At 44.8% G+C, this 22,448-nt stretch overlaps 1 protein-coding gene across 3 annotated transcripts in view; it reads right to left on the bottom strand.

The window, feature by feature from the left end:
• Positions 1 to 22,448, bottom strand: part of LOC147016519 (zinc finger protein ZFPM2-like) — a 138,712-nt gene that overhangs the window by 103,826 nt on the left and 12,438 nt on the right. Inside the window, exon 3 of one of the 3 annotated variants that reach the window (XM_085845228.1) lies at positions 4,531 to 4,620. The exons of 1 other annotated variant lie outside the window; for it this stretch is intronic. In XM_085845228.1, the coding sequence (XP_085701354.1) occupies positions 4,531 to 4,620 (90 nt within the window). Of the gene's footprint in view, positions 1 to 4,008; positions 4,245 to 4,530; positions 4,621 to 22,448 lie in introns of those variants that run through there. One more of the 3 variants, XM_085845231.1, reaches the window with a different exon arrangement.

The following is a 22,448-nucleotide window of genomic DNA, read 5'->3' as shown; positions in this document are numbered from 1 at the left end:
ATGAAAATGAAAATGAAAATAAACAGGTTGATTCATTTAATATTGACATGTATTCCCTGACCAAAGCCAATTACATTTAAGAGCATTTCTCCAGCAAATAAACCTTTGGAGACGTAGCCAAGGTGTGCAATGGGAGTGCTTTGCACGATCAACGGCAGGGTCTGCCCTTTTGGGTCAACCATGCCATGTGCTGCACTCACTGATATCTTGACGAGATGGCAGGTGCAGATAACATTTTCATTGGCAGGACCCTGCCTTCCTGGCACAGACAGTCACCGACCGAGCAAGGGCTAGATGGCATTTGCAGAATGATTGTCTCAAACGGAGGGTAGCGATACGGTACAGTCGAGGGGATAAAAGGGGTACGCTTCGTGGGACACCAACCCGACGAGCCATCATCCGTTGTACCACCGTCACGTGATGACTAAAGGTAACGAAGACTGTCCAACAGCCCGTTCATTTACCGATCAAAATTTACACGCACGATCGGTCCAATTGACGGTAGGCATGCAAAAAGGAAACCTTTTAACCGTGAGCAGGGAGCCTTTTATACTTTTACTACCACCAGGAGCACCACCTCCACCTCCACCTCCACCATCACACCAGCAGGCAGATAAGCTCCAAAAACAAAAGGCAGTTCAGCTAAAGGTAAAAAAAAGAAAAGCCTTTCACTATCGGCGGCTTTATCTGTTGTCTTTGTGCAATCGTTTGGATTGGCCATCTCTTTTGTCCTGCAAAGGCAGACAGAGGGTTAGCAGTGGAACCTAATCCAGACAATTATTAATACAGTCATAATTTATCAAACATTATCGTGAGATCCAGACAGGCTAATCGACTTGGGCTGGCCGGAGTGTTTTTTTTTGTTCTTATCACCCAGTGGGATGGAAATAGAAGAACTATCAGTGTTCTGCAGGCTCCAGGAGTAGAATTTGAAGTCCAGACAGGCCCCTGGCCCATTATCTGATCCTTTTTATCAGAGCCATTATCAGGCCATATCTGTCCAGTCATCAGAGCAAATTAATGGAGCTGATTCAGCTCTGCTTCAGCACGGAAGGGGGGAGGATGGGGAGAGGGTTCTTTGTGCACATTTGGAGCGCCGACAGAGGACGGAGAAAGGCCGGGAGATACGGGTGCAGCTGCACCCGTCCCGACGTGAGGTTAATCGTGGATTTGCGGCTTAGTGGAAACAGATCGCAACGCCCATCACGCAACGTCGCTTTGAAAAAGCGTGGGGGTCACTACCTCCGAAATGTGATCCAAACTGCATTTCAACAGCATTTTGTGGCAACGTATACGAGGCACGGCCATGCAAGCCTGTCGGAATGATTTCCAAGTCTGCATTGCCTTTAAAAGGTTTCTTCACCTTCTTGCCCAAGGGAAAAAGAAAGCACATTCAACCCTCGCTCCAAGTCCGATTTCACTGCATCTTCTCCCACATGACATTTTTGTGATTAAAGGGGGAGGGGAGCTGACACAATGTCGTGCTTGTAGGAAATCTGCAGAGCCTATATCTGGGCCAATCTGTGGAGCAATCCAATCCGTGGAGCAATCTGCAGAGGTTATCCCTGGGCAATCTGTGGAGCCATCTCTGGGCAATCTGAAGAGAAATCTGAGGTTATCTCTGGGCAATCTGCAGAGGTTATCTTTGGCCAATCAGTGAAGCAATCCAATCTCTGGAGCAATCTGCAGAGCTTTTCTCTTGGGCAATATCTGCGGCAATCTGCAGAGGTTATCTCTGAGCCAATCTGTGGAGCAATCTGCAGAGGTTATCTCTCAATCGATCAGTAAAGCAATCCAATCTGCAGAGCTTATATATTGGGCAATCTGTGGAGCAATCTGCAGACATTATCTCTCAATTGATCAGGAAAGCAATCGATCTGTAGAGCAATCTGCAGAGCTTATATCTTGGGCAATCTGTGGAGCAATCTGGAGAGGATATTCTTGGAGCAATCTGTGGAGCTTAACTTTGGTGCAATCTGTGGAGCAATCTGCAGAGGTTATATCTGAGCCAATCAGTGAAGCAATCCAATCTGTGGAGCAATCTGCAGAGGTTATCGCTGAGCCAATGTGTGGGGCAATCTACAGAGGTTATATCTGAGCCAATCTCTGGAGCAATCTGCAGAGCTTATCGCTGGGCCAATCAGTGAAGAAATCCAATTTCTGGAGTAATCTGCAAAGGTTATCTCTGGGGCAATCTGTAAAGTAATCTGCAGAGCTCATCTCTTGAGCAAGCTGCAGAGCGTATCTCTTGGACAATCTGCAGAGCTTATCTCTTGGGCAATCTGCAGAGCAATGTGCAGACGTTATTTCTGGCCCAATCTGTGGAGCAATCTGCAGAGCTTATCCCTGGGTCAATCTGTGGAGCAATCTGCAGAGCTTATCCCTGGGTCAATCTGTGGAGCAATCTGCAGAGCTTATATTAGGGACAATCTGTGGAGCAATGTGCAGAGCTTATCCCTGGGGTAATCTGTGGCGCTGTCTGCAAAGCTTATCTTTGGGACAATCTGTGGAGCAATGTGCAGAGCTTATCTTTGGGACAATGTCGGGAGCAATCTGCAGAGCTTATCTTAGGGACAATCTGTTGAGCAATCTGCAGAGCTTATCTGTGGGTCAATCTGTGGAGCAATCTGCAGAGCTTATCTGTGGGTCAATCTGTGGAGCAATCTGCAGAGCTTATCTGTGGGTCAATCTCTGGAGCAATCTGCAGAGCTCATCTTTTGAGCAATCTGTGGAACAATCTGCAGAGCTTATTATTGGGGCAATCTGTGGAGCAATGTGCAGAGCTTAATTTTGGAGCAATCTGTGGAGCAATCTGCAGAGCTTATATTAGGGACAATCTGTGGAGCAATGTGCAGAGCTTATCCCTGGAGTAATCTGTAGAGCTGTCTGCAAAGCTTATCTTTGGGACAATCTGTGGAGCAATCTGCAGAGCTTATCTCTGGGGCAACGTGCGGCCCCCATCTTCAGGGCAACGCGTGGCCCCCATCTTCGGGGCAACGCTCCTCTCATCGTCGGGTCAATGCGCAGCCCTCTTCTTCGGGGCAACGCGTGGCCCTCATCTTCGGGGCAATGCTGCTCTCATCTTCGGGGCAATGCGCGGCCCTCATCTTCGGGGCAACGCTGTTCTCATCTTCGGGGAAACGCTGCTCTCATCTTCGGGGCAACGCGCGGCCCTCATCGTCGGGTCAACGCGCGGCCCTCATCGTCGGGTCAACGCGCGGCCCTCATCATCGGGTCAACGCGCGGCCCTCTTCTTCGGGGCAACGCTGCTCTCATCTTTGGGGTAACACGCAGCCCTCATCTTCGGGGAATCGCGTGGCCCTCATCTTCGGGGAATCGCGTGGCCCTCATCTTCGGGGAATCGCGTGGTCCTCATCTTCGGGGAATCGCGTGGCCCTCAACCTCGGGGCCGATTTGAAGGACTTGTTTTCGGTGTCATCTGCAGCGGTTATCTTCCCACGAATCTGCAATCCTCATATTTGGGACAATCTGCCGTGCCTATGTTTGCGGCCATACGCAGCACATGTTTACGGCAATGTGCAGCCCTTATCGTCAGGCCAATCTGCAGCGCGCCTCCAATCAGATAATGGAGAGACTTATCGCTCTTTGGATCGTCACGCAGGCCGCCCTGTCTCAGTTCTCTCGGTTCGTCACGAAAGGGGCTCCGAGGGAGGCTGGAGCAGCAGTTTCCATTTCCTTTCGTTTTAAAAGGAATCAAATACTGAAAATTATTATTGTTATTATCATTATCATTATCAAGAAGAGCTGTAAAAGTGAACACTCGCTCTCGGCGATAGGATCGAAACGGCACAACTTTGGAGATGATGGAGGCGCGACGGGTCTCGTGAGGTATCACGGTGAATGGTAAAGGACAAGGACTTCAGGAAGTCCTCACACAATCGATACGAGCCGGACATGTTCGCGATGTACACACTTTACAGGAGACCCGTCCGTTCCACACAGCACGAACACACCGATCGTCCACCCGGAACGGCGCGTCTCACTCACGTTTGATCGGACGTGGGTTCCTTTGTTTCCGCCGGGACATGAGCGCAGTGACTGGACGCGGTGATCGATGGAGGCCCCTGGTCGGCAGGGCCGATCGATGGAGTCGGCCTGGACGTGCCGTGCACCGTACTCCGTGCTTTAAGCTCCGTGTACTTCTTGTCCACCAACCCTCTCCTGCAAGCTTTGAGTCCAAGACGACCGCCTCTGGACACGCCCCCTTCGCTCTTTGGACACGCCCCTTCGCTCTTTGGACACGCCCCCTTCGCTCTTTGGACACGCCCCCTTCGCTCTTTGGACACGCCCCCTTCGCTCTTTGGACACGCCCCCTTCGCTCTTTCGCGTCGTTCCTTGACTCCGCCTCCTCCAACAGCAAATCCTCGCGCCGTTTTCGCACAGCACAAGCGGACAAAATGGAACCGTCACGCATCGAATCAGGCAACGAGCTCTCAAGCAAAAGGGGGCATAACTTACAATTAATTCCATATAATCGAGGGGCAGATGCAGAATTGTATTCATTCTTACACTGCATCATCAGATGGATGAACCAAACCTCTTGCTGATGTGAACAAGAGACACTCGACCGTGCCAGCAGGTCTTCCAAAGTAAATAATTCTGCAGTGGGGGGGGATTGCAGGGAGAGAGAGGTCGAGGATAAGATGAAGGGTCATACCACGTGACATGTTACAAGTGACCTTTTTGATGAAGACATTTAACTCATTCAAACCAAACAAGATAGTCTGATGTATACCGCTGAATCCAAACTCTTTACCATGTGTTTTACGATAACATCGCCAAAAGATAAGTAATATGTACGAGTACGAGTAATTGGGACACAAGGACAAGTTTGGGGCTTTTCAGGTTCAACGAATCAACGCAAACTCTTTTACGATCCATTAAACAAAGATACACAACAGGTAAGCAATATATATTTATATATATATATATATATATATATATATATATATATATATATATATATATATATATATATATATATATATATATATATATATATATATATATATATATATATATATATATATATATATATATATATATATATATATGAAGACCACAAGGGGAAAACCAGAGATGTCAGGATAAGTCAATTTTGAAGAAACTGACAAACAAAGTTTCAAGACTTTGGTGGACTGTTTAATAACTGTCATATAGATTTCTTTTCCAGTAAAAGGAAGAGTGATCATTGGCCGATCAAATTAAGCATGTAGCATTTGCCAAGCTTCTGTGTTATTTAATTTAAGAGCAAAGAACGAATCAATGTTGCAAACTGACATCACTGGTTATTCCCTTGTTTAATAATTGCCATGCAATTTTAACCCAGGATGTGCAGCAAATTCATGCTTGTTGGTTATTGGCATACATTACATAACTTTGGTGATCACAGATTATTTTTTTCAACGTTAAACGGTCATTGTTTTTTGTTTGATTGGTGTTCAACGTCATACTCAAGGGTATTTCGCTTATATGACGACGGATTCTCCATTTCTTACTCCGCACTACTTAATATGATGGAAAACCGGGAGGAAACCAAGGATAAACCACCCCCGTGATAGCCGAAGTCATCTCATGTGAGGTTGATTGGGCAGTGGCTACATCGAATGAGGATGGGTACTCAGACGCGCTAACCATAAAGCCATGGCGTGGGTCCCATAAAAGTCACAATAAAGGTTTGACCAGGCTTGAACCACGATATGCACCAACTAAAGAGCCCATGATATAACCAAATAGGCCATTGTAGTGCTCAGAGTTTATGCTGTGAAAGTTTTACAACCTTTCATTTTTTAGTTTCTCAACTCTGAATATTATGGTGGAACAGTTAACATGAATGAAAGGGAGATAACCAGGAGTAAAGTACTGACAGCTCTGGGTTTCTACGTGTTCAGCTTTGACAACACTTGTTTTTTCATTGCACGGCTAAACTTTATACCATATAAATTATGTGACACCCCTGGTTATTTGTTAAAGTAATATTGTGAGAGGAAACCTTATGTTGCCAACTATTGGCAGGTGCAATAACCCTGAAATTTATAAAAAGTGACATCTCTGGTTTTCCCCTTGTGGTCCTCATATAAAAATAAATATACATATAAATATATACATATGTATAATATATATATATATATATATATATATATATATATATATATATATATATACAGTATATGTATGTAAAAAAAAAAAAAAAAAAAAAAATATATATATATACACAGATACATGCATATATATATATATATATATATATATATATATATATATATATATATATAAAAATAAATATACATATAAATAAATAAATACAGTATATATTTTTTATTATGTACATATTGAAATATATATATATATATATATATATATATATATATATATATATATATGTACACATAGATATTCATATCTACATTTATATTTACTAGTGCGTGCCCGAAGGTGCGGGCCTGTATGTGCAGCTTCGTTCCTTCACTCTCGTAAACGACGACTGGATTGGGGAATTGTTTCAATTCGATCGGACCAACCGTATCATAAATGGCCATAACTTGGGAAACACCTGTGAAACATACTCAGGTCCCCAGGGTCAATTGTGACGTCATATCAAACGAAGAAGAAGAAGAATTGTGACGCCCCGTCTCTCTCGCCCCCCCTCTCTCCCCCCCTCTCTTGCCCCCCTCTCTCCACCCTAGTCTTGCCCCTCCTCTCTCCCTCCTCCTCTCTCGCTCCTCTCTCTCGCCCCCACTCTCACCCTCCTCTCCCGTCCCCCTCTCTCGCCCCTCCTCTCTCCCCCTCCTCTCTCCCCCTCTCTTGAATTGTGATGCCCCCTCCCTCTCACCCCTCTCTCCCTCCCCTCTCTCGCCTCCTCTCTCACATCCTCTCTTGCCCCCCTCTCCCCCCACTCTCCTCCCTCTCGCCCCCCTCCTCTCTCGCCCCTCTCTCTGTAAATGTATTCACAAATGTCTACCAAGCACAACAATTAATTCAAACTTTGGGAAAAAACAGCTTTCAAACCCTTGGGAAACAGCTCTTTCCCTTGGGAAAATTCAAACCTTGGGATGAATTAATAATTTGAACAATTAATTCAAACCATGGGAAAAAACAGCTTTCAAACCTTGGGAAACACTTGGGAAACAGCTGAAACAGATGAAGAACGATATCAAACCTTGAAAAGGCACATACTAAGTTCCCCAGCGTCGATTGTGACGTCATACCAAACGAAGAAGAAGAAGAATTGTGCTGTCAATCGTGCAAAAATAAATGAATAAACATGAATTGTGACGTTATTCGTGACGTCATATCACCGTGTCTTGTCATTGGTTGACAGATAAATGGCCGTAACTTGGGAACCGCTTGTCCGATTAATATCAAACCTTGAAAAGGCACATCCTCATGTCCCTGGCAATATTCCTGGCAAGTTTGAATGAGATCAGACTGGTGGTCGTCGAGAAACGGCGGTCGCAGATAGACACACACAGAGATTGCTGGAATTATAGATACCAGTACATGCCCGTAAAAAAAAGTAAAAAAAGTAATAAAAAAATAATAATATTCAAACCGCGAGCAACAAACAACAACCACACAGGCCGTTTCTTCGCTCTCACGTGACCGTACGTGCGTGGCCCGGAAGTTCGCATATTATTCGCAGTTACAATTATTCGAAATTTAGTTTTAATACCCAAATATTCAATTAGCGCCAACGTATTTTAACTTTTCGCAATGTCGTGGCAAGGAAAAACAAAAAGAGAAGAGAAGAGAGAGAAAAAAAATTTACTTCCTGGTTCGGAGCACACCAGCACTCTGATGTTACCGAAATTTATGCACCGTCTCATATGTAAACGATCATAACTTGGGGCATTGTGTTTATCGATAAATGCGCATAAGAAATCGAGAAATTATTAGAATACATGAAGTCATCATTATCCGGAAGCCCGTATGTTGTAACCCGTAATGGGGAACGCGGCTGAGCTTCCCGCCCCATCGGCCACGCCCATGCAACAACGTGTCTTGTCATTGGTTTGGTAAATAAATGGCCATAACTTGGGAAGCGCTTGTCCGATTAATATCAAACCTTGAAAAGGCACATCCTCAGGTCCCCAGCAATATACCTGGCAAGTTTCAATTAGATTGGACCAGTGGTTGTCGAGAAACAGCGGTCACACACACACACACACACACACACACACACACACACACACACACACACACACACACACACACACACACACACACACACACACACACACACACACACACACACACACACACACACACACACACACACACACACTGCTGGAATTATATATATATATACACACACACATAGATATTTATATCTACATTTATATTTATACTAGCAATACCCGTACACATGCACAGGATAGCAGTACAACATAGCTGGTAGCAGACGACAGACCGAACAGGGGGAATGACAAAAATACGCATTGTGCAAAATGCAAGTGGTACTATGGAACGCTAACACTTCCCAAACATTGTCGGCATGTCCACTAAGTGCCACAGCAATTTCATAGGGATCGTGTGACGGCGAGCCGAGTTTTTAGTGTGCAAGCTTGGTATTAAAATAGAGATATACTAGTGCGGGTCCGTAGGTGCGTGCCCGAAGGTGCGTGCCAGTATGTGCAGCTTCGTTCCTTCGCTCTGTTAAACGACGACTGGATTGGGGCATTGTTTCAATTAGATCGGACCAACCATATCATAAATGGCCATAACTTGGGAAACACTTGGGAAACAAACATACTCAGGTCCCCAGCGTCAATTGTGACGTCATATCAAACGAAGAAGAAAAATAATTGTGATGCCCCTCTCTCGCCCCCTCCTCTCTGTCCCCCTCTCTCTTGCCCCCAATCTCTCTCCGCTAGTCTCGCCCATCCTCTCTCCCCCTCCTCTCTCGCCCCTCTCTCTCGCCACCACGTTCACCCCTCATCTCCCGTCCCCTCTCTCGCCCCCTCCTCTCTCCCCCTCTCTTGAATTGTGATGCCCCCTCTCTCTCACCCCCTCTCTCCCTCCCCTCTCTAGCCCCTATCTTGCCCCCCTCTCCCCCCCTCTCCTCTCCCCTCTCACCCCTCTCTCTGTAAATGTATTCACAAATGTCTACCAAGCGCAACAATTCATTGAAACCTTGGGAAAAAACAGCTTTCAAACCCTTGGGAAACAGCTGTTTCCCTTGGGAAAATTCAAACCTTGGGATTAATTAATAATTTGAACAATTAATTCAAACCTTGGGAAAAACAGCTTTCAAACCTTGGGAAACACTTGGGAAACAGCTGAAACGGATGAAGAACGATATCAAACCTTGAAAAGGCACATACTCAGTTCCCCAGCGTCGATTGTGACGTCATACCAAACGAAGAAGAAGAAGAATTGTGACGTCAATCGTGCAAAATAAATAAATAAATATTAATTGTGACGTCATTTGAGATGTCATAGCATCGTGTCTTGTCATTGGTTGACAGATAAATGGCCGTAACTTGGGAACCGCTTGTCCGATTGATATCAAACCTTGAAAAGGCACATCCTCGGGTCCCCGAGAATATTCCTGGCAAGTTTCAATGAGATCGGACCGGTGGTCGTCGAGAAACGGCGGACGCAGACACACACACAGACACACACACACACACACACACACACACACACACACACACACACACACACACACACACACACACACACACACACACACACACACACACACACACACACACACACACACACACACACTGCTGGAATTATAGAGTTATATATATATATTTTTATAATGTACATATTGAAATATATATATACACAGATATATACATATATATATATATATATATATATATATATATATATATATATATATATATATATATATATATATGTTAGTGCGGGCCCCTCTCGGTGCATGCCGGTAGGTGCATGCCAGTATGTGCAGCTTCGTTCCTTCGCTCTCGTAAACGACGACTGGATTGGGGAATTGTTTCAATTAGATCGGACCAACCGTATCATACATGGCCATAACTTGGGAAGCACCTAGGAAACATACTCAGGTCCCCAGCATCAATTGTGACGTCATATCAAACGAAGAAGAAGAAGAAGAATTGTGTTGCCCCCTCTCTCTCTCGCACCCCCCTCTCTCTCCCTCGCTCTCTTGCCCCCCTCTCTCCCCCGAGTCTCGCCCCTCCCCCTCTCTATCCCTCCTCTCTTGCCCCTCTCTCTGTAAATGTATTCACAAATGTCAACCAAGCACAACAATTAATTCAAACCTTGGGAAAAAACAGCTTTCAAACCCTTGGGAAACAGCTCTTTCCCTTGGGAAAATTCAAACCTTGGGATTAATTAATAATTTGAACAATTAATTCAAACCTTGGGAAAAAACAGCTTTCAAACCTTGGGAAACACTTGGGAAACAGTTGAAACGGATGAAGAACGATATCAAACCTTGAAAAGGCACAAACTCAGGTCCCCAGCGTCGATTGTGGTCATACCAAACGAAGAAGAAGAAGAAGAATTGTGACGTCAATCGTGCAAAAAAATTAATAATAATAAATAAATAAACAAGCAGTCATAGACTGGTACTTACACAATCGTCAACTTGACCTCTGACCTTGTCTCATAAAAGCTGTCTCTCGAGAAGGTCACGACGCAAACCAGAAGTTTCTACGATGATTCTGTACCAAACCATCAAAAATCGAATGTTTGACCTCACTGTGACCTTGACCTTTGACCGATTTTGACTAAAATCTAAACAGTGCGAGCCATCACACTCCTGAATCACATGGTGTAATTTGATATTGGTAGCTTCTTCCGTTCTCGAGTTATCATGTTTTGGATGTTTGACCTCACTGTGACCTTGACCTTTGACCGATTTTGACTACAATCTAACCAGTGCAAGCCATCACACTCCTGAATCACGTGGTGTAATTTGACATTGGTAGCTTCTTCCGTTCTCGAGTTATAACTGTTTATTGGATGTTTGACCTCACTGTGACCTTGACCTTTGACCGATTTTGACTACAATCTAACCAGTGCAAGCCACCACCCTCCTGAATCACGTGGTGTAATTTGACATTGGTAGCTTCTTCCGTTCTCAGGTTATGTTGCCTACAAACAAACACAGAAACACACAAACAAACAAATGGAGGACGGAAGTGATCAATATACTTACGAAATCTAAAGATTTCGTCAGTAATAAACATTAATTGTGACGTCATTCGTGATGTCATAGCACCGTGTCCTGTCATTGGTTGACAGATAAATGGCCGTAAAAACCTTGAAAAGGCACATACTCAGGTCCCCAGTGTCGATTGTGACATCATACCAAACGAAGAAGAAGAAGAATTGTGACGTCAATCGTGCAAAAAACCCATTAATTGTGACGTCATTCGTAATGTCATAGCACCGTGTCTTGTCATTGGTTGACAAATAAATGGCCGCAACTTGGGAACCGCTCGTCCGATTGATATCAAACCTTGAAAAGGCACATGCACGGGTCACCGGCAATATTCCTGGCAAGTGTCAATCAGATCGGACCGGCGGTCGTCGAGAAACGGCGGTCGCAGACAGACACACAGACAGACACGCACACAGAGATTGCTGGAATTATAGATAGATAGATACATATATATATATATATATGAAATATATATATATATATATATATATATATATATATATATATATATATATATATATAGATATATAGATACATATATATATATATATATGAAATATATATATATATATATATATATATATATATATATATATATATACTGATCCTGGTGTTGGCGCAGTGGTTAGGGCAGCGGCTTGGGATCCAAAAGGTCCTGAGTTCAAGCCCCGTTGGGCCACTGAATTAATACACCAGGGGGTTGACTCAGCCTGTCATCCTTCCAAGGTCGGCCAAATGAGTACCAGTATACTGGGCCGGTGTATACCCCGGTTAAAATAGGTGTACCATATCCCTGTGTTGTAAGAGGCGAGCAGGGTTGCGTCAGGAAGGGCATCCGGCGTAAAACATGTGCCAAATCACTATGCGGATCATACGGATGATCCGCTGTGGCGACCCTTAACGGGAGCAGCCGAAAGAAGAAGATATATACTGTGTGTATATGTATATATATATATATATATATATATATATATATATATATATATATATATATATATATATATAATTTTATTTCTGTACACACCTAGTTCTAGTTGTTTTTTTATTGTCTTGGATTATCGTGAATATCTCGTTCCCAGAACCATTTGAGCACCCTCGGACGGACCTCACTCAGAATCTGCGATTTTCCATCCTCGGATTGATTTCTCATGAAGATGAAGGATGAGGATTCACAGTTGCAAGTGCTTGCAGAAGAAACGAATTGGGATGTCAATCCCGATACCGATTTGAAGATATTTACCTTATTTGAGATGTTGTCGCATTCGTTTCACGGTTTTATTTCACATCACACCTATCTCGCCACCAATTTTTCTTGAATGAGACATAAGTTGCGGCTGCTTAAAGGTTCACTTGAAAATACTCAATTTCCTTTGGAAATGGCTGCAGTTAATGGTATATATATATATGACAAAGAACAGGAATGAGAGTGAGATAAATGTTCATTTTCTCCGAGCAATTCCCAAAAGTAGAAATGTGTGGCAACACATTTCTGTGGCTATGTGTGGCGACAAACTTGAAATGAACCTTCACGACCTTCACGAATGTCTTTACCCCCTACAATGCAAAGTGACAGTCTTGTCAACATGTAGAACATTTATACACCCAGCTGTACTGCTGTGTCGATCAGGAATCGGTTGGAGGACAACAATGATAATTATCCTTGGTGACCATCTCACTTTGTTGACGGTCATGATTCCTGAGCACGTGACAAGTGGTGTCAGGTGGTGCGATAGTGCCGTCTTGTGGTGGAATTTGGGAGGGTGTTCTACTGTGCGCTCAAGTGATAAATCTTGTTTTCCCCTGATTTGAATTTATACAAGATGGAACCGTCCTTTACCTCATGGCTTGAGCCAGGGAGACATTTCGAGGTGTTCCAATAAAATCATTGTGATGCCCAGTTATAATGGTAGTGGCAACTGAATGCATTTTCAGTGCAATTATGCTGGAGTATGTGGTTAAAGCTTGAAGTATGTCAGAGGTGGAGTAAGCGGGCCATCTGATGGGAGCATGACATGGTCATGTGGTTGAAATTTCAAATCTGATTTGGAGATATACGGTCTCTCATAAAACTTCAAAAATATATTCTTTGGAATGGAACACTGAAGGAACACTGAAAAATATATTCTTTGGAATGGAACACTGAAGGAACACTGAAAAATATATTCTTTGGAGTGTGCTCGTTGATGGTCACCGGAAGATGATCCAGAACTGCAGGGTCTCATGATGCTCAGATCCTCAATACTGATCACAGGCTTGTTGAAGAAACTCTGCAGATTAAATCTGGGAGAATGGTACCATCTCAGCCTAGGCTGGATGTAGGCAAACTCAAGGATGAGAGGGTAGGTGAGGAGTTTGCGAACAGGCTGAGTGGGGATTTAGGGGGTCTGGGTGCTTTGTGGAATCCTGAAGAGTTGTAGAGTGCCTTCAACATCACCGTCCTTGATGTTGCCAGTGAATGTATTGTTACTCACCATAGGGCGAAGAAGAATTTTGTCTCTCAAGGGACACTGGATACCATTGACCAGAGTCGCAGGGCCAGGTTTAATGGCAGAGCTGAGCTGTTCAGCGAGTTGAGGTGATAAACTGTACATGCGCTGAGGGTGGACAAGGAGGCCTATGGGTGAGGAATCTGTGAGGGGATAGAGCATCACCTGTGGTCAGGTGATTCTTGTCCAGCTTACAGGGGAATTTGCGCATTGCGTTCCTCCAAGCCTGTCCCTAAGTGCACTGAAGTTAGAGTGGAGGGTGGTGGGCTCTTGACAGCGAAGTCTGAAGTGAAGGCCCGCTGGGCTGGTTACTTTGAGCGGCTGTACCAGGTTGCTCTAACAGCTGTTGAGTTGGATATCAGGGGTGTTACTATCCCTATTGCTGACCCTCCAATCAACTGTGATCCACCTTCGTTTGTGGAAACAGGCTGTCGTGAACCGGTTGAAATGGGTAAAGCTCCTGGGATCTGTGGCAACCATGCTGAACTTCTCAAGGCTGGTGGAAATGCTGAACTCGTGTCGTTGCATGCAGTTCTGTGCTCTGCCTGGAACACAGGCATCATCCCAACTGACTGGAAGAGGGGCCTTGTTGTCCCTTGCTGGAAAGGGAAGGGTGATCGCCATGACTGCAACAACTACCGAGGGATGGCGCTGCTCTCAGTGTCGGGCAAGGTATTTGCTCAGATAATTCTTGACAAGGTTCATCACCCTCTGTTTGAGCACCAGCACCCTGAGCAGCCAGGCTTTATACCAAAGAGGTCATGGTTGAACATATCCTTTACTTTTCGGTTCCTCACCGAATGCAGATGATAGTTTCGGCAGGGCCTGCTTGCAGCCTATGTTGATCTCTGTTAAGCATTTGATTCAGTGAATTGGGATGCCCTCTGGAGAATTGTTGGTCTTCGTGGGGTGCCACCAAAACTGATCAATCTGATGTCTGAATTCTACTCTGGGACTGAGAGTGCTGTGAAGTGTGGTGGTACCATCTCTGACTTATTTACATTTGTTACTGTGGTTCATCAGGGGTGTGTGCTGGCCCCCACAGTTTTCAGTGCTTGTATGGACTGGATTCTGGGGAGGATGTCAGAGAGATCAAGCTGTCGTGCATTGTTTAGGAATGTCAAGATCTCTGACCTTGATTTCGCAGACGGTGCAGTTTTCCTTGTGGAGACTCTGGATATCCTTTTGGGGGCCCGCGATGTGGTGATTATGGAGTCAGAGCCGCTGGGATTATGGGTTTCCAGGGTCAAAACTAAGATTTAGGCTTTCACTGACATCTTGGATGCTGTTATCTTGTCTGTGCCTGTTTGTAGTGAGGATGTTGAGGTCATGGAGAGATTCACTTTCCTTGGCAGTGATATGCATGTGTTTGCTGGCTGTGAGCCAGAGGTAAATGAATGCCTGGGGAGTCATGGATTCACTGGATCGTGGGGTGTGGCGCTGTCGGTACCTGTGCAGGAGGCCGAAAGTCTGAGTCTTCAGGTCTTTGGTGCTTCTAGTCTTGCTTTACGGATGTGAGACTTGGACTCTGACCAGGGATCTGAGATGGAGACATAATTCCTTTGGTAGTAGTGTCTTCAGAGAATCCTTGGATATGGCTGGTTCGACTTTGTGTCCAAGGAGCAGTTGCTGAGAGAGACTCGAATGAGATTTGTTACCTGCATGGTCCGTGAGCATCAGCTGCGGCTGTATGGACATGTGGCTCATTTTTCTAATGCTGATCCTGCTCAGCAGATTCTCTCAGGGAGGGAACCTCGTGAGTGGAGGAGGCCAATGGGCCAACCACGTGCCTCGTGGTTGCAGAAGGTTGATCAGCATCTTAAGGAGTTGGGGATGGGCCAGGCATCTGCCTGGGGGATGGCCAGTCGGAGGCCCCTGGAGTTGACCATCGGAAAGTGGATGCAGTGACACGCTGCTCCAGCACATGCTCCCATAGCTGATGTGACCTGACTGAAGTGTCATGGTTAGGACACATCTTGCTTGCTTGATTGTTTGCTTGCTTACGATTCTGTCATGCTTGCCAGCATATAGAGCCTCTTGACGAACTCACAGGACTTTCCTTTGGTCTTCGGCGATTTTCTGATCACTGTCCAGGTAGTTTATTGCTCCATCAGCTCATTTTTCACCGCATGGTCTCTGTAGGTCATCCAACCCCCTTCGACCTCCAAACTTCCAGTGTATCGCTCTTTTTGTGTTGTTGTGCAGACACAGTACATGTCCAATCCATCCCCACATCCTTATTTTAATTTACTCCATTATGTTTTCTTTCCAGTCTTTTTTTTCTACATCCCTCTTGCTCACTCTATCTGGCCAAAAGATTCGCAAAATCGTTTCCTAAAAGTTATAAGTAAAGGATTCTAGTTTGTGGGCGATGACTTTGGTGACTTTCCGTGCTTCACAGCCAAATAGTGGAACCGATTTCAGATTATACATCTGCAAGAAATTTAAACATTTCGTTCTTGTGTTGTATTTTTTTGATTTCCAGATTTCTCTCGTCATACTAAAATACGCAATTCGGTGTCTGTCTGTCTGACATGACGAACAAAAGGGGTTTTCTTCCTTGTGAAAAATCTGTTTTGAGGTATGTAGACGGCTTATCATAGCGTTTTAACAAGGCCGATTCTAAAAACAAAAGTAACTGGAATGGCCGCTCGGTAGAGTGCATACCTCCGCTAGGCTGATTAGTTCATGTTTTGTATCCCACTGATAGACCGGATCAAGATTCGGACCTCAACTAAAATGTCATCAACTTATTCTTGTCACCTTACCAACTCATCCACCAAGTTTCGTCCGACTCCATCCATAACCTTTTTGAGATATCATGCTATATATCATTTTAGCCCAATCACTCAATGGTGAAGAATCACGTAAAAAATTCTCAGATCCGGATCTGGATTCAGATCTTCACCCAAATCGAAACAATTCCTCCTTGTTACATACCCAACCTGTCAACCAAGTTTCATCCGAATCCATCAACAACTTTTTGAGATATCTTGCTATGTGTAGTTTTTGGCCCAATTACTCAATGGTGAAAAAATCACTTAAAAAAAACTTATCGGATCCAGATCTGTATCCGGATTTTCACCAAATTCTAATCAGTTTGTCCTTGTCACACACTCAACCTGCCCAACAAGTTTCGTCCCAATCAGCCCACAACTTCTCGAGATTTCCTGCGCATAAATGAACATACAGACAGATCGGGGTGAAAACATAACTTCCGTCCACCTTTTCTGGGTGGAAGTAATAACAGCACAAATGATAATAGAATAATATTAATGTTATTACAAAACAATATTAATACTACGAGAAGCAACCGCTCCCTATGGGAGCCGTCAAAGGGGTCATGTTATTATAGTTATGCCTATTTTACTCCAAGGGGTCCCAGGATTACACATCCAAAAAATGGTTGCGATCGGTTCAGCCGTTTTTGCGATACCTGGGAACAGACAGACGGACAGACGGTGAATTATAGAAAGATTGATATCATCCCTCCACAAGCGGGTTTCCCTCATTGGACAAACGCTCTGTTAACGTGCATAAATTGCTTATTGTGGCATTTTGTGGGGCACCTCTACCAGAAGTAAACAAGCTCGAATGAGCTAAGATCCTCGTCCTCTTAATGATGACGTCATAAAAACGAATATGACGTCATTGTGATGTATCAGGTTTGCGATAAATTATCTGTGCTAATGCCCGGCTTGATTCCTGCAAACAAAATTCAAACAGCTTGCCTACTTTCGGAGATAGTGGTATCGGCAATTTCCATTAGCGGAGATATGACGTCAACTTTTTTTCTCGGAAGTATTTCCAAAATCGGAGATGGTTACTGTCTGCGCAGGGTATTTTTACATATATACGCCAAGTTTCAGGAAGTTTCGATGAAAACTCTAGGCTGTGAAACAAAAAAGTCCCCAAGAAGAAGATGAAGAACAACAACGTGAGTAAGACTTAGAGATCCTCCACGAGGATCTAAAAACTTAAGGAATATTCGAATATGCAATGATCCTCAAATTAAGGCTGTCCTTAAGAATGTAAATCTTCAAATCTTTCCTTAAGAATGCTTTATCCAACTGAGCCTCTGTCATTAGCCTCTGCCAGAACCTTTTCGAACATGGGCATCTGACGTGCCACATCTCATTCAATGTTTCATTTTCTGGCACTCACAACTCACAGTTGGCATCATCTTGACTGAATGAGCCAAAGTATGAATGCATTGATCCAATTTTTCCTTTTTTAAAGTTAAAAAGTTAAAGGCCCCAGTCACGGACCGTATCATCCTCACCGAGGCCAGGCCTTAAATTTCACAAAAAAGAACTGAATAAACAGAGAAGTTAAGAGAAGGATAAGATAACCCAAGAGTTTTTTGAGGAACTGGAAAACCTGTCTTTTGGAAAGTGGAAGGTTATTACTGTTAGGAAAAACATGAGAAGGTAAAGAGTTCCAGAGCTTAGTGACGAAGGACAAGAAACAAACACCACAACGGCCCACCCGTGAGTTTCCAATGGCCATACAATGATCATGTGATGTCGTGGCTTGCTGAGTATTTTGTGATCTAGCTAATGGCACAGGTATACAAGGAGCCAGTTCTCGGGAGCAGAAACCGAAGTAATATCGATATAAAAGAGAAAGAGAGTCAACATTATGGCGCGATTCAAGCAAGTTGAGTTTTGAGGTCAGATTGGGAGAGTTGATAAGTCGGATTGCTTTGGACTCGACTCTGTCAAGTAAATATGTAGAGCTGGAACCTTTCCAGATGTGAGAGCAGTATTCTATCCAAGTATACAAGGACAAATCAAACCTTTATATAATGAGAGCAACTGTTCAGACGAGAGGAATCTTCGCCATCTGAACACAACTTCCAGTTTCTTCGAGACAGACTTCACTATTTGTACAATGTGAGGTTTCCAAGATAGATTTGATGTTATAGTAACACCATGTATGTTTACTGTATTGAACGGTAAAAATGTAGAGCCTTTAAAACAGATGGGAAAATTGAGAAGAGTACAAGACAAAGAAATAGAAAGAAATTGGGTTTTAGAAGCATTCAACTTAACTTATTACATTTGCCCCACTGAGAAATCGTGTCCAAATCCACATTTATAGCGGTAGTCGTAATAACACGAGAAGTAGATCAAGCAAGAGAAGATGGACCAGATGTGAAAAACACAGATAATGTTATGTTGAGTCCTCAGCAAATCATTGATGAAAAGAATGAAGAGTGTAGAAGGCAGGACAGAACTCTGAGGGATACCACAGTTGGTTGGGAATGAGGGAGAGGTTGCACGACTTGCACCATCAACAATTACGGAGATAGAATGGTCGGAGAGACCGAAACCGAAAGACGGGAGCTTGGAGATCGCACCTTGGTGTCTTACTCTGTCAAAAGCTTTCGAGATATCAAGGGTTACAACAAAGGAAATGTTGAAGCGGTGCATTTATACATTGAGTGATGCACCTGAGTTTTGTTCAAGCAAACAATTCAAACCCACTTACACAGCTTCGTTGAACAGAAACAGAGACCTAAGTAGGGGTGAAGGATGGACATTTGATTCAGCGAGAGGAGTGAGAAGGCCATTTCCTGGGGATTGTTATGAAAATGGAAAAACAGGACATAAGCAGAAATTTTGTTTTTAGGTGAGGTGTAACACAAGCCTTGTGGAAAATTTGGGAAAGTGTAGGTCTAGAGACAAGGGTAAGCAGCAAATGAGACTTTCTCTCCACAGTCAAATTAGGTCAAGCTGTATCCACGAGCTAGTATCTGGTTTGGACAAACTCAGTGGATTTAGGAAATTGAGTGTAGCTCACAAAGTGCAAAAGCGGCTCATGGAACCATCGTGAAATTATGGCCTTTCATACAACTGTAAGCTAAATGATCTTCCAAAAGGGTGCAGACTGATGGAATAGGGTTAGTCCACTGATGAACTGTGCAGTTGGAATTTGGCACAAATTAATTTGAAATTGAAGTATGGGTCATGGAATTGGATGAACCATGTCGGTTAGGTGTTGATTCACTTTTCACAAATGCCGTAGAGATTATTGAATGCCAGTATGGAGTGACAGATCTTGAGGGGTACAACTGTTACGAATCTGGAAGCCATGAGCACTCAACATACAGGTCCTATAGATCACTTATATCGGTATGTGTTTCTAGGTAGGTCCCGTCCTATGTTTAATGGGTGATTAATTGTACGTGCGCTGTGAATTATTTTGTAGTTAGGATTTCTTCACCACCAACAACAACAACAACTAGAACGGGCACTCATAGAGCACATACCTTCGCCGCCACTACTTTTTTTGTTCTTGGTATGAGTGTGGGGAACTGGTTTCATATGAATGGTCTTATGACACAAACCACATATCTATAATGTCATGACCCCCCCCCCGACTTTCGGGGGCTACGGACTAAACAACAATCAACTCGCGTCGTTTTGGCGAGTCTTCACTCACAAGCTCGGTGAATACAACGTTTCAACAAGAGAAGGTAATCTCGTTTGATGCTGGTTTCATGCAAATCGAATAAGAATTGACTGAGTTATGCCGAAAACCGCATATTTTTCAAGGGCGTGACCCACCCCCCCCCGACATTTTACCCCAACCGGTGACATGTGTTATGACGTCATTGCGTCAGAAGATTGGGCATTAAATTCTGAACATTTTGGTGCTGGGTTTATGTAAAGCGGACAAGAATTGACCGCGTTATGACAAAAACCGCATATTTTTCAAGGTCGTGACCCCCCTGACCTTTGACCCCTAACCGGTAACAAGAGTATGGGCGTCATTGTGTCATATTGCATATCACAAGATGAGGCGTTGAATTCTGAACATTTTGGCGTTAGTTGCATGCAAATTGAATAAAAATTGACCCTGTTATCGTAAAAAGACGATTTTGACCTTTTCGTGACCTTGACCTTGACCTTTGACCCGAACGATCCCAAAATCTAATCGAATGCTTCCTGGCTAATAACCAATCATCCCACCAAATTTCATGCAATTCGGTTTAATACTTTTTCAGTTATACGAATCACAAGATTACAAATAAATAAATAAATAAATACACGCCGACCAAAACATAACCTTTCGCAGAATGCGAAGGTAACTACAGCTACTACTACTACTACCTCCACTACAACGCCACCTTCCTGCACTCGATCGGTCGCCATTTCGCACGTGTTTTTGGCTGAGGACGTGGGCGGAGCCTTCGTCGATTCGGGTCGAAGCTCCGCTCCGAGGAGGGGCAGAGAGCGTTTCCTCCAGCCAATGAGCGGAGGGCGAGCACCACACGTGCGCCCCAGCCAATCGGGAGGCCGCCACGAGTCACCTGACAACCCACCGGCCAATCCGGAGGGAGTTGCGTTGGGGGGGGGGGGTAGAGAGAAGAGTGGGTGTGCGCGAGGAGGTCAGTTCTTTTTTCCCTTGAGCCTGTCCCGAGAGGATCGCCTGCCTGCGAGTCTGTGAGGACGAGAATCGCTTGCCTGTCTCCTCTGCTAGCGCTTGCTGTCTCGTCGCGTGCCGGAGGAGCGTGCTGGAGCCTGACGCTGCCCTCCGTACCCAGTGCTTACAGCGGCATAGAGTTGCGGGTTCAAGTCCCGCCGAGCCGGATCGTCAAGGGCCGCACCAGGCAGGAAGGTCCAAGCAACTCTGGTCTCCAGCTCACCTTTCCTCGAGCTGGAAACCTTCAATAAAGACCCGAGAAGGTCCATTTATTTGGGTGTGTGTTTGTGTGTGGGCCCGTCTTCACGTAGAAAACTGTCAGTGCTTTCTTTTGCTCATTGTACATTACATTCTTTATTCGTGATAACTCTGCTCTGTTAGCAGAGCGACTCGGATCGGACAGAGTCGGCCGAGGGTGTAGTTCCCCGGTAGTTAGACTGCATGGGTATTTAGGTATATTGAAATTGGCAATTGACCGTACCCCACGTGGTCGAATTATTGGCGATTAATGGTCCTGTAAGAGTCCCGTGCCTTTTGGACTTATCCGAGGGTCACGACCTAAATTCCGGTGTATTCGGTGGAGCCAACTCTACTGCTCCCTCTAGCGGTCGTGCTCGCCACCGACACCTGGCACCACAACAATTGGTGTCAGAAGTGGGATTCGGCCCCTCCGCCTCCGTAGAGAAATTCATGGGATTCGGATCACGGGTGTCGGGAGCAAACCCCCCCCCCCCATTCCCCAAAATTGCAAGCGAGTGAAATTTATTTCTCATACGCAACATGGCAAGCCAAGGTGAGCTGGGGCAGGTGGGTATAGATGTAGTGTTAAAGGAATCTATGGGCCAGGATGAAACCACTGTGCAGGATACCCCCATGCAAAACTTTCCCCGCGATCGCACCCCAAAATGGTGAGTGCGGCAGGGTCGGCCAATTGACCCCCCCCTCCCGTCAAATTTCCCCCCCCCCCGGTCCACGGTGAATCGGCCTCATCAGGACCATCTGATTTCAACCGGATTATGGAGGGAATGAAGCAACTGATGAAAGAAATGAAGGGGGATTTGCAAAGCAAAATGGATGCGAGCGCGCAAAACATGGAAAGCCGCATGCATGCGAACACGCAGGCGATAAGGGGTGATATGCAAACACTGAGGGGTGAGATGCAGTACATGGGGTTGAGTCTCCAGGCGGGGCAAGAGGCAATGAGAGCGGGTTTGGACGAGGTGAAAAGCATAATGGCGCCTGCACGTGGGGAAATGACCGAGTTGAGAGCGAGTGTGGAATGTGTCCAGCCCGCAATGGAGACGGGTGAGGTCGGGACGACGAGCGATGCCACGACAATAATTGGC

This window comes from Eptatretus burgeri, chromosome 11 (assembly GCF_056783735.1).
Source record: "Eptatretus burgeri isolate ZD-2024b chromosome 11, Ebu_testis_v1, whole genome shotgun sequence".
Lineage (NCBI taxonomy): Eukaryota > Metazoa > Chordata > Myxini > Myxiniformes > Myxinidae > Eptatretus > Eptatretus burgeri.
Note: the sequence above shows the minus strand (reverse complement) of the source record. Positions and strands in the feature narration are given on the sequence as shown.